Below are 13374 nucleotides of genomic sequence, written 5' to 3'. Positions count from 1 at the left end.
ATACCTGAAGACGTATCATCCATGTTTTCGAGTCGGTGTCTTCGATGCTCGGCACGACGCGAGAAGCCGTGGCGCGTGGGTAAGCGACTCGAATAAAGACAGGAACAAGTGCATTCAACGCGCGCGAGAACTGCATTGAAAGGCGAACTGCCTTTCCGCGGCGAAAAGCGAGCCTACGTTACTCGCGATGAATGAATTATCTCGAAATTCGCTGGTCACATGCCTAACGTTTTATTATGTCACTCTCAAAGTACAAATTTATAAGTTCGTACATTCGCGCATATCGTAACTTTTATTTTCTCTGTCGTCTCGATACAAAATGTCTATATTATGCATGCATCGGAAAAAAAGTTCTCTTTTTATCTACAGGAAACAAATACTTTTATGATCTTGCTGACCTGCGACCGCTGAGTACTATGTATACTCACATTTCGTATTCTTGTTTTATTTTTATCGTGAGATTTGCGCGCTTCATTCGCGATGCGGCTCGAGTCGTAGCAGATGCTTCAATCAGAGAACTAAACTTCCGGGAATCAATTACAAAGTTCTCTCGTTAAACTATCGGTGACGTTGCGAGCCGCATCGGGAGGGAAGTGTTGAAATCGAATCGAGTGGAAATCCGTCTATCCGTCTATCCGTCTCCCCGTCTATCCGTCTATCCGTCTCCCCGTCTATCCGTCTATCCGTCTCCCCATCTATCCGTCTATCCGTCTATCCGTCTATCGTATAACCAACCGTCTGCGCGCTATTTCACCGGTGAAGCTAAAAGAACGCGTCGAATGACTATGATCGAGCGAGCTAATCGGTCATCGGACAGAAGCCGAAAGTGACGGTACACGTGACGTGTCCGGCGTTGCAAGTGCGACGGAGGATTCGGTTGGAATGTGATTTCACTGAGAATCTTCCATACGTGCTTTCATTATATTTCTACTTGTCCCCAGGTGAAGATATAATAAAGAGCTGCCGTTTACACCGCGTACCGACATTCCGACTCTGTCACGAGCGATTACCGTCTTCGCCTGAAAAAGGATCAAACGCGAACCATCATGCAAACGAGCGCACACGAGTTCTCACTTTGTAACAATCACGCGCGCGCGCGCGCGATCGGCCGTGCACGTTGATATACGACAATTTACAATTTTCACAAAAAAAGACATCTAGCTCGTCGTCGCGGCTATAAAACGAGGGCAAGAAGATGCCTAGTCTGGACACAATACGCTCAGAGGGAAGTTGGCATAGATGTTGTTAGCGGTTTCCTTGATAACTTTGGCAGCATACCATTCGGCCGTCGGGTGTATTTGGTTCATTAGTATCTGCCATTGATATTTAAAAAATTGTTTCAAATAAATGGTCATCATCTCGTTATAGCTCGATGATTTACTCCACCAGATTTTAGTGATATTCAATCGCACTTGGACATTCGTCACTTCAAAATGTTCCTCGCCTGTTTCCGTTTTATCGTAATTTTCGCCATATATAACGACGTCGGCGGTGACGTTTCTAAAAGTTGCTGTCAGTGGGAATCGGCCTACTTTTATGGGCTTCCCCGTATAATTGGTCATTACTTGGTATTTTGTGCGCAATTTAATCTGTGGGAATTCCGCCTTTAACATCATGTTTTGCCTTGCGTAGCTGAAAAGGAGAATGTCCTTTAGAATGACTGTTCGGCTGCTGAGATTCAGCCGCGCTCGAATTCGCGATGCAGCTTCTCCTCGGGCGAAGAAGATTATCGTCCCATTTGTCGTACGACAAGTGTCATCGAATCTGTCGGTCGAATTTAACAATTCCCGCGAAAATTCTTTCCCGGCGACGCAGGAATTCGACGATACTTCTTGTACTACATTGCAAACCCGAGTGTGTTATTTTGACACGTATAGGCTGAAGCTTTCTTTACATGTTTCTTGTCGTCTTAAGCTACGTCATTTAATTCATTTAGACGTTATTTAGACATTATTTTTTATTTATTTTTTTTATTTAGAAAGTGATTTTTCCTATAGTCTCATATTCTAAGCCGTTTACGGGAAAAAGAGTTTCCTATAAAGCGATTAAAGTGAACTATTCATCTAAAATTTATTAAATTCTAACCGTTTTCAAGAGAATTTTCTCTTATATCAATTAATTTTCCTTTTATATGAAGAGGAATATGTTGATTTGAATGTCGGCTTCTTTTGTTTAGTCATGCTCCATCTCCAGACATGAACGAAAAAATAACCATATACTCATGGGTCAGAATATTTAGAATGCTTTTTAAAAAGGGTATATGTGTTGTTGTAATAACGAAGATAATTTACCCATATTTGGTCAAATACAGTTTATAATCTATTGCAAGAAGTTAGAAAATATATTTTCTTTCTTTCAACTATGTTTCATACCATCGATTATGATGAACATCTTTGCAGCTATGAAGTCCATGACAAAACTGATTGGAAATTTATTTGTTATGATGGTCTTATTTCATTCGTGCTTACTTATCGTAGAACTAGAGCCAGAAGTATATTTATATATATATATACATTACTTCTTGCTATACATTATCATAATTTTTTCAAATTAAGTAGTTTAACTAGTAAGAAAGAGAATAAAGTATAGTATAGTAAGAATAAATAATAATCCTCTTAAAAAAAATTAAATAATTTGTGTATAAGAGGAAATTTATATTAAAATTAATAAAATTTGCATTACAGACACACATACGTACATGTAACATATAATTCCTCTAACTTTTTAAGTATAATGCGTTTATAATATGTTCCTTTTAATCCTAAAGGAATCCTCTTGTGGCCACATATAAGAATAAAATCCTCTAAAATTTAAATGCTTGTTCTGAAATTACTTTTTTTGAATGAAAACAACACTCGAGTTTGCAGTGATACACGAAGGCTATTAGCTCCACATTATTACGTCTATTGTTATGTGTATTGTTACATGATCGACTCTAAAATCGATATCCGGGATGAGACGATCGCTTGTATCGCGCATCGCGAATGAATGTTTGTATATCGTATGTCGATATGCTCTATCGCGATTACTTACTTGAACTCCGTTATATTGAAGTCTGCTGCTCCGGAGATTGTTATATCCGAAAACGTCGTGGTGCTTGAGTATTTACCCGACATGGAAAAATCGTAAGTCGGTATATAATACGGGTTGAACGTCGGAATACCCAAAGAATAAAGACCATCCTTCAAGTGAGGCTTTAATGATTCTATGCTGCGCTTTATACATCCTAGTTCCATCTGTCTTTGGTTACAAATGTGCAGTTGTGGTACTAAGAACAAATTACATACTGCGTTCGCAATTACTTTCTCGCATATGTCAGTTTTGAAAAACACACGATTCGTCGGAAGGCAGCGGGTCAACTCGAAAAATACCTCAGATTAAGTGTATCTCTCTTAGAATAGACTTCTATTCGCGAGATTAAAACGGAGTTACAAATGTTAGCTGTTCGAGAAAATTTTCGGATTTGCGAGATGATCGCACGGTTACTTACACGTAATCCCTAGATCGCGGTCAGACTTCACCATGGTCACCATGCTCATCAAAAAGATCAATAAAATAACACGCATTGTGGCTTACCGAAAAATCCTCGGTCAAATTCAAATTTAACGTTGCGTCGGAATATTGAGTGACTTTAATGCGCGAATTTCACTGTTAACCGATAATGTTCCGACTATGCGATTTCGACGACAACTAGCCACCTCGCGTTGTTCTCGTTTCCACGTCTCTCGTTAATATATTTGTCCGACGAGTCAGGATTCGTATTTCGGACACGACGATCACGTGTACACACAATGCAAATCACAAGCGGCCTTGTGGCTTAACATTGTGCCAAGCATTTGTCGAGAGAATAATATGGAACTTGTAAATCTACATCGAAAGTTCTCACGAAATCCTATGATCTTAGCTAAGGTGGCTACTTGAAAGGAACATACATTGCGAAGCGAATATGTAAAACGCAGTCTTTAATTTTTAAAGCATTGATAATGGGACAATTATTCGTGTCCTGCGGAAGATGAAGTGCAATGGATCGATGAATTTTGCTAGATATTATTCGAAGAGATCAAGTGATAATACATTGAGAAAGAAAAACGTTTAAAAATATTAAATATTTCTACCGTTGCCGTCGAATTTTTTCATTGTTGAAAAGAGAAAGGAAGAGAGAAGGAAAACGAGTAAGAGGAGTTACGTAGAATTACATATTATATGAAATTTCACTTGATACGTGCATAACTCTTTATTGCGTTGGTTAAATTTACAAATAAATTTGTATAATCTAAGCGCCGTTATTCACGCGAAGAAAAAATATCAATATTGCAAACGCTCTTACATGGATTTTTTTCTCTGCGAGGAAAACAAATATCTCGCTTATTGCACGTATTCTTTTCTTTCTAGAAATTCTCAAGTATACGCGTACTTTCCGGATAATTATATACTCGAATTTATTTTACAGTCAGGACAAAATTGTTCTGGATGTTGTTTAAGATACAGCTGATGCTTCAATGAAAGAATTTATTTTTGGACCGCTAAAAAATAATTTGTCTTATTGAACCATTGACTGGTGTTGAAAAATGCTCCGAAAAAAAATTGTCCAGGTTGTTCCAGCTCCAAGTTTACAATCGTATTTCGTATATCCAAGTTTACAAAGTGTAAGGGTCTTTAACGTAGGATCTTTAGGTCTAGGAAGAATCTATATATATATTATTACCGATAAGATTGATAAGGCGAAATGGTTCCAATTACAAGCGACAACTCGCGAGCTTGATCAGTTATGACGAAAGCCGAAGTGATGGTACACGAGATATCTAACATTGCAAGTATAACGAAGAAAACGCGTGAAACATAGGTATTTTTATCATACTTTTATCCATTGAATGAAAGTACAATAAAGAGATACTGTGTGCATAGTGTACTATCATGCGAGTTCTGTCACAACCGCAAACCCGCGAGCACTCGTTCGCATTTGATGCGCACTGAACCCCATTGGAAGAAAAAGCCATTTTCTAAAGCAGCGTATACGAATCTCCGTATCAAAATAATAAATAAGTAATGCACAACTAATTGTGCTAGCAAGTTACACTCATTATAAAATGATTAATCTCTTCATCATGACAATAAAATCAAGACGATGCGTTTTAACGAGACGTTAACATAACAGTTGGGAAATTCGTGTAAATCCTATTCCAAATGGTCTGGATAAGCTCAGCTGCAATGTTTTTGATGTTATAAATTATTTCGTAAGTCAATGGATCCCACTCAAGTGCAAGATAATCATTTGCCAACTGCGTTACGTTTTCGGGTGTACCTCTTTGTTGTTTATTAGTCTTCATCCCTTCAAACTTTAAGATTGCCACGGTGACGTTGTTCACGTAAAAATATTGTTCTTCGTCCTCAAAATGCCTGCCTCGTATAATAATTTCAGCAACGACGTTCGTAAAATTGCTATTTAATCTGTATCTGCTACTTTTAATAAGCGTAGGAGACGTATATGAAACGTATGCATTGAACTTAGTGGACACACCGACGAATGGAAAGCGCGCTAGAAACTCAATATAATGATCCTCGACAACTCTGGAAACAAGAATTTTAGGGTAATTTTGTGCTCAGCTGGTTACAAATCGCGTTTGGATTCACTACGTGGTCGTCTCGTTAGGCCAAGTTGTTACAATTTCTTTTGTTATACGGCGAGTATTGTACGGATATGTCAATTGATTGCTTAGCGCATTTTTAACACTCCCATCGGACACTGTAGGAATTCTCTATCTGACAATATTCGTCGTACAAGTGAAATATTGGCTTAACAGTACCGAATAATTCGCTGATGTGTTTATGTAATGTTTAGATAATGATTACTTACCTGACTCTACTTATCGTGAAGTTTGATATACTGTTGATATATGTATCTCTAAACTTTATCATAGGGATATACTGATTTTCGAAGGTCATCTTATAAAATTGCGTATAATATGGCTCGAAAGAAGGTATACTTAATTGCGGAACACCCTGCGCTAAGTAAGGCCTCATCGAATCCAAACTTCGCGGTAAGCATGCTTGAAGTCGCGATTTCGGACATGTATGTAGATTTGGTACTAACAACAAAATAAAGTGTCCTTGCAATCTTTTTTTTGCACGTACATCAAAGCGGCATAAGCCGATTTCACGTTCGATCCGGAAAACGTGCGGTTCCGCGAGAAGAAAAATCGACGCGGTTCGTCGAATATGTAAGATCGCGCTTATCTGTCATAAGATGGCTGCAGGAAAGTGAGCATCATACGTGCCGATACTTGTTGGAGAATATTACTTTATCCGACAATCGCAATGTTACTTACATCTGTCCCTTAAATAGTTGGCAGACATCTCCGTGATGAAGCCGCTCGTTATAACGAAAAGAGCAAAGATGGTATGCATTGTTGCCTGCGGAGAGGTTCTTGTTTCGAATTTAACGAATGCCGAGCGATTTCGACGTGTAGATTTATCACCAGTGGTAATAATAAATAACCGTACGATTTCGACAATAATTCAGCTACTCGCGTTGTTCTCGATTTTACGACTTTCGTTAACATATCGGTTCGACGCGTCGAGAGTGTATTTTAAACTCAGCGATCACGCATCAACAGGATGTAAATCACAAGTTATCTCCTTGTTCAACGTTGAGGCGAAGACGCATTGACAGAACAACGATAAATATGTAAACACATGACGAATATTTTCGCTGAATCCTTGCAAAAGGTTTCCCTTTACGATTGTTATCCTCCGAGGCGATTATTTGGAACGAAATAATTTGTCGATTAAAATTATAACATCAGCTTTTACCTTATCGCATCGCATTTTGAGACTTAAATTGATGATGTCAGTTTTCGACTAGTTAACAATTGGAACGATCGATTCGCGTCTACATCGGGAAATTCTGTTTGGTAGATTTTACTAAGCGAGAAAATATTTGAATATGAAAAATATATCTCCCCCGAATTTTAATAACTTCAACTCACACTGTTATCTGTTCGGGAGCGCATAAAATATTTTCCGTGAATGTTTATACACATATATAGCTTTCACGTTAAATTAGTCAAGGATTAATGTGCTATGCTTCAAATTTTTCCTTTAACATACATAACTCTTTGTTACATGTTCTCAAAATACAAAATCACTTTGTATCATACTTGTGCTACTATATTTGCGTGATAAAACTGTCAGCAATATGGAAGTGTTAGAATGATGTTTTATTTTACAAAATCGTTTATTATCATCGGTTACGTTCTAAGCTGCATTGAAGAAACCAAGTCTATTCTGATTTGCATAATGGTTTGTAAATGCTATCTACGACAAAGTTAGAAGTGCATCGAATGATCAAGGTTGCTCGATGATTGATTATGACGAAGAACGATGAAGGAGCCGAAATGATAATGCAGGAAATATCATCTGACGTTACAACTCTAACGAGAGATTCGCGATGAATCTAAGTATTTTTATTAAACTTTTATCTATCAAGATAAAAGTACAATAAATTATTTATACCATGCACAGTCATTCGAATTTTGTCATAAGCAGTTGTCATGCTCGCACTTTTGATTATTTTATGCGCACCTAACATTGTCAGAAAAGACGTCAGAAAAGACGTTTCGATACATGTGAATGGTTACTCGATATGAAATAATAATTGCGTACAATTGGTTCTGAAGATAAATATTTATCATATAGTGATGGGTGCTTCGTCACTGCGATAAAATTGAGACAATTGCACGTCTAAATAAGCGGCAGCAATACGTTAATTGGATATTTCAAGAAAATTTTATTCTCTCTCTCTCTCTCTCTCTCTCTCTCTCTCTCTCTTTCTCTCTCACTCTCTCTGTTGCTCGGAGAATATTAGATGCGAATAATTGAATTACATGCATGTTTCGGGAAGTTATAGCTCCCCAGTTGTTTTGCTGATAATAATTTATGTTGATGATTAATTGGGAATACCATTTACTTATTATTTCCGAGGTGGTCTTAACATCCCCTACGCTTTTGAATACCATGTTGACGTTGACGTAATAAACGTTGAAATATTTATAGGTCCTTTTCCAGTCCTCGTAATATCCACCTTGTATAGCGATGCTAGCGTTGATATTCGTCAAGTCGTTCTTTGGAAACTGGGAGATGAGAAACGCGGTCGTACTATGTATGTCGTAGTTAGCTGACACATTGTTGGATGGAAAGTATGCGTTAAATTTAATCTCCTACACAATGCGTTTATAGTTGTTGAAAGAAACACTGAAAACAATTTAATGCTAGTTTTGTGCTCACGTGATCCGTGATTGAATTCATCATGTGGATCGGTTTTGCAGAATAAGACTATCGATCGATTTTACGTTGATCCACATGGAAACAATCATCCTTCATCTGAATCATGCGTAAATTATTCAGAGATGTATCTCGACCGGTGTGCGTCAATTTATATATTAATAATGGCTTACCGAACATTATGTATCGTGAAGTCTGAAATGCCATAGGTAGTTATGTCCGAAATGATGATAGAGAACGTAATTTCCTACGTCATTGTTTCGGTAAGCACGCGTTTCTTATGAGAAGAAAAATCAACTCGATAAATGAGATCACGTGTATCTGTCATAGGATAACATTCTATTTGCAAAAGAGCACCAGAGGTACGAGTGTTCACTCTTGCTTGAGAAAATTATTTCGCACAACGATCGCAGGCTTACATATCGTTGTAGGTGACTCGAATGGTCCTGGCGTGTCAAAGATGCTCGTAATAGCAAGGAGCGCAAGAAAAGTATGCATTATGGCCTGAGAAAAGGTTCCTGGTCGAATTCCAATTTAACAGGATGCCGAAGTGCCGTGCGATTTTGACGTTTGAATCTGACAGTCAATCAGCAATGCTATAACCGTGACTTTTAATTTAATCTTTAATAACTAAAAATTGTCTCGCTCTGCTCTTGTTTACATAACTTTTGCTAACATACCTGACGTGTCAAGATTCATATTTTATACCCAAAAAAAGTAATTTCGGAACAAGCGGAATCATTTAAATTTTAGAGGATTTTATTCTTATATATGGCCTCAAGAAGATTCCTTTAAAATTAAGAGGAAAATATTATAAACACATTATTCTTAAAGTTAGAGGAATTATATGTTATATCAGGTGTAGTAAAAAGAAATCCATTATTTTTCCAATATATGGCTTTAGTTATCTGTATCTCGCGTTATATAAGTCCGATCGGGTTCCACTAGATGGCGTTAGAAAGATGAGATTTCGTACTAAAAAAACTTTTCTGACAGTTTTGTAATTAGTTGACTCAGTTTTCTTTGAGCGCGCGTCAAAGATGGACACTAGCAAAGAGAAAGTACGCTATATTTTACAGTTTTTCTTCGATAAAAGCGAAAACGCAAGCCAGGCGGCTGAAAATGTGAATAGTGTTTATGGTCCTGATACTGTAACAGCCAATCACGCGCAATTTTGGTTTCGTCGATTCCGTTCCGGTAATTTCGATGTCAAAGATGCACCACGCACTGGAAGGCCAATTGTCGAAAATATCGATAAAATCATGGACATTGTCGAGTCCGACCGTTATGTAAGCACTGTTTCGATTGCCCAAGAGCTAAAAATTGCAAAAAAAAACCGTTTGGAACCATTTGAATAAGGCTGGATACAAAAAGAAGCTCGATGTATGGGTGCCACACGAGTTAACGAAAAAAAACCTCATGGACCGAATTTCCATCTGCGAATCGCTGCTGAATCGCAACAAAATCGACCCATTTCTGAAGCGGTTGGTCACTGGTGATGAAAAGTGGATCACTTACGACAACGTCAAGCGAAAACGGTCGTGGTCGAATCGCGGTGAGCCGGCGGAAACGGTGGCCAAGCCGGGATTGACGGCCAGGAAGGTTTTGCTGTGTGTTTGGTGGGATTGACAGGGAATTATCTACTATGAGCTGCTCCCCTACGGCAAAACTCTTAACTCGGAACTGTACTGTCAACAATTGGACCGTCTGAAGGAAGCAATCGCCCAGAAGCGGCCAGCTTTGGCCAATAGGAGAGGAATTGTGTTCCATCAGGACAATGCCAGGCCACACACATCGATAGTGACTCGCCAGAAGCTCCGGGAGCTTGGTTGGGAGGTTCTTATGCATCCACCTTATAGTCCGGACCTGGCACCAAGTGATTACCATCTGTTCCTGTCCATGGCGAACAATTTTGCTGGTGAAAAATTCGCTTCAAGAGAGGCTTGTGAAAATCGACTGTCTCAATTGTTTGCCAATAGGGACGAGAGCTTCTATGAGAGAGGCATAATAAAATTACCTTCAAAATGGCAAGTTATCGAACAAAACGGCGCATATTTGACCTAACTCGGATCATTCTAACTATGGTAATTAAAGCCTTCAATTTCATGCAAAAATAATGGATTTCTTTTTACTACATCTGATATATATGATGCAAATCTTATTGATTTTAATATAAATTTTCTCTTATACACAGATTGTTTAATATTTTTTTAAGCAGATTACTATTTATTCTTACTATACTTTATTCTTACTGATTAATTTGAAAAATTATTATAATATATAGCGAAAAGTAATATATATATAGATGCACTTCAGGCTCCAGTTCTACAATAAGTAGGCATGAATGAAATAAAATCATTATAACAAATACATTTCTAATCAGTTTTGTTATGGTTTCAGCTACAAAGATGTTCATTATAACCAATTGTATAAAACATAGTTAAAAGAAAGAATATATTATATATTCAACTTCTTGCAATAGATTATAAACCATATTTGACCAAATATTAAATTATCTTTGTCATATGTTACAGCAACATATATATTTTTTCTAAAAGCCGTTTCAAATATTCTAACCCATGGACATATGAGCCCATAAGGTTATCTTTTCGTTTATGTCTGAAGATAGAGCATGACTGAATAAAAGAAGCCGACATTCAAGTTAACTATATTCTTTTCTCTTCATATAAGAGGAAAATTAATCGAGATAAGAGGAAATCCTCTTGAAATAATAGGAAAACAGTTAAGATAATATCTAATAAAATTTAAATGAATTATTGATACACTTTAATCGCTTTATCGAAAGAGGAATTCACTTCCTGTAAGAGACTTCTCTTAGAATATGAGACTATGGGAAAAATCACTTTATAAATAAAAGAACTTTATAAATAAACTTTATAAATAAAAGAATACATTTTTTGGGTATAAATGCAAAATATCATGGGTCAATAGAATGTAAATCACAAGTGGCTTTGTTGTTTATCATTGAGGTACAGCACTTAACAAAAGAATGATAATACTAAATATGCAAGTGCACTTTGAAAGCATTCTCGAAATCACGTTTTACGCAATTATCACCCTCCGACATTAAGAGAACAATAATAAATATGGAAACATATGACAAATGTTCTCGCTATATCCTTGCAAAGTATCGCCTTTCGCGAGTGTTATCCGTCGGGGCGACCATTTAGAAGGAAATAATTTATCGGTTAAAATTATAATTATAACATTGGCTCTCATGTCAACGTCGCGTTATGTTGGAAAATTGATGACGTCAGTTTTTGAAAGGTTAACAATGGGAAGGATCGATTCGCGTCTACATCGGTAAGTTCTGTTTGCACTGAGAAAAAAACTTGTGTTGCCGTAACAACTGAACGTTTGCTGTTTGATAATTGTACGGGGAACAAATCAACTAGTTACCGCAACAAATCATTTTTTGTTATTTGTAATTTTAACAAGCATACATCGCTGGTAATGCAAATCATATATATTTGTTGGATGTACTTCTAAATATATCTAATTTAGGAGGGCTTCTAGACTTGGTCATTTCCAATCATTAATAACATAATAATTATTGTAATTTTTGCAAAATAGTACTTGACTTTTCTTTTCACTCTCTTCTTTCTTGTTAACCTTACTTAATCTTATTTAACAATTTATTAATTTTCTGTAATATGTTGCGCTAAAAATAAAGATTGATGTAATAATGCGTTCCTCTATTTTTTTCCGAATTCTTGCAAAACATACACATAATTATTATTTTGTTAACTCATCTTCAGCAATGTTTTATTGGATGTAACGGAGCTATATTTGAATTATCTGGTAATGATGGTACGCATTAGTGTAGCATTTCATATATTCTTTCCTCAAGTATTTTACATATTTTGCTTTATATTATATCTTGGTGAGCAAGAATGAATACAATCGATTTGCTTATACATAATTTCTAACCTTTGCTCATTTCTGTACTGCCAACAAATAAAAAATTTGTGACTTATTGGATTGACATAATAATACCATTTGTTGCCATTGTAAAATTGTTAGAGCAACAAATTATAAGTAACGAATCGTTTGTTACCACAATGAAGTTATTTGCTGTTCCACATTAATGAGCCATTTGCTGCAGTTTTTTGTTAATCCAACAAAACCATTTTTCTCAGTGTGGTAGATTTTCACGAGGGATAATAATACTCTGAGCGAGAAAATGTCTAAATATAAAAAATATACCTGTCCCGCACTGCAAATCTGAATATGTTAATTTAACATGCATAAACGAGTAATTGACAGAATCTCTCTTTATATGTTTCACATTGTTTGAATCATGTCATTTAACATGCTTAAATAATGTCCAAACGATTAAATGACGTGCTTCAAGACGATTAGAAACGTGTAGAAAAAGGACTCACAAGGGAACGGTCGGGGGCGTCCCTCACCGATTTGAATGTGCATTGGATATGTTGTAGAGGATAAAAAAATATTAGACACGTATTTTTTTATATGTGCTTATCTCGAGGTTTAGGGGTTGAAATCACCCCTTGAAAAAAACGGATTTTTTCAATCTTGACACTTTTAGGTCAAAAGTATGGATTTTCAGTCCTAAAAAAGTCCGGTTTGACCTTAATAATAATCTTAATTCATGACCTTGAGAATAAGGGCAAGGTTACCGCTGAATGTCCCTCCTTGACCTCTACATTCTTATTCTTTTCGATGATATTCGCGTTTTCAGCCTAAAACAAGCTTAGACCTTTATGTGACCTTCAGCGGTCATATTTGGCAGTGTTCAAGGTCATATTCGAACGTAAAATTTTCTGTTCTTTTCATTTCTGGGGTCAAAAGTATGGGGTCCTATTTAAAAAAATTGACCTGACCTTGAAATGATCTTCAAGATCATTGTCAAGGTCAAATCCAAAGTCATCGTCAGATAGAGAGGAAAAAATCATAAAAATCCAATACTGCGCATTTTTTCTAGGACTCATATTTTTCGAGTTATTCTGCTCTTCCGGGACTTTTATAACATCCTGTATATGAAATGTATCTCTACATATTACGCTTACTCATGATTTGCGTCGCACAAAGTGGCTGCTTTCCAGCATT

General features: G+C 36.7%; 2 protein-coding genes across 4 annotated transcripts; both read right to left on the bottom strand.

Moving 5' to 3' along the window:
• Window positions 1–207: 207 nt before the first annotated feature.
• LOC105190863 (hypothetical protein) lies at window positions 208–3747 on the bottom strand. 2 transcript variants are annotated; one of them, XM_025306244.1, is made up of 3 exons: window positions 3491–3747; window positions 3034–3268; window positions 208–1632 (listed from the first exon to the last, which is right to left on the bottom strand). In XM_025306244.1, the coding sequence occupies exons 1-3, from the start codon at window positions 3564–3566 to the stop codon at window positions 1200–1202; spliced, it is 744 nt and encodes a 247-aa protein (XP_025162029.1). In that variant the 5' UTR covers window positions 3567–3747; the 3' UTR covers window positions 208–1199. The 2 variants fall into 2 exon arrangements, with proteins under 2 accessions (XP_025162029.1, XP_025162034.1); XM_025306249.1 differs by having other exon boundaries at window positions 3577–3747.
• A 472-nt stretch (window positions 3748–4219) lies between these two features.
• LOC112590275 (uncharacterized) lies at window positions 4220–6632 on the bottom strand. 2 transcript variants are annotated; one of them, XM_025306239.1, is made up of 4 exons: window positions 6327–6632; window positions 5855–6086; window positions 5303–5568; window positions 4220–5203 (listed from the first exon to the last, which is right to left on the bottom strand). In XM_025306239.1, exons 1-4 carry the CDS (start codon window positions 6403–6405, stop codon window positions 5133–5135), a joined length of 648 nt encoding a protein of 215 aa, XP_025162024.1. In that variant the 5' UTR covers window positions 6406–6632; the 3' UTR covers window positions 4220–5132. The 2 variants fall into 2 exon arrangements, with proteins under 2 accessions (XP_025162024.1, XP_025162017.1); XM_025306232.1 differs by having other exon boundaries at window positions 4220–5568.
• Between the last annotated feature and the right edge of the window lie 6742 nt (window positions 6633–13374).

Source organism: Harpegnathos saltator, unplaced genomic scaffold (genome assembly GCF_003227715.2).
Source record: "Harpegnathos saltator strain DR-91 unplaced genomic scaffold, Hsal_v8.6 scaffold124, whole genome shotgun sequence".
Lineage (NCBI taxonomy): Eukaryota > Metazoa > Arthropoda > Insecta > Hymenoptera > Formicidae > Harpegnathos > Harpegnathos saltator.
This window is presented reverse-complemented; position numbering and strand designations above follow the sequence as displayed.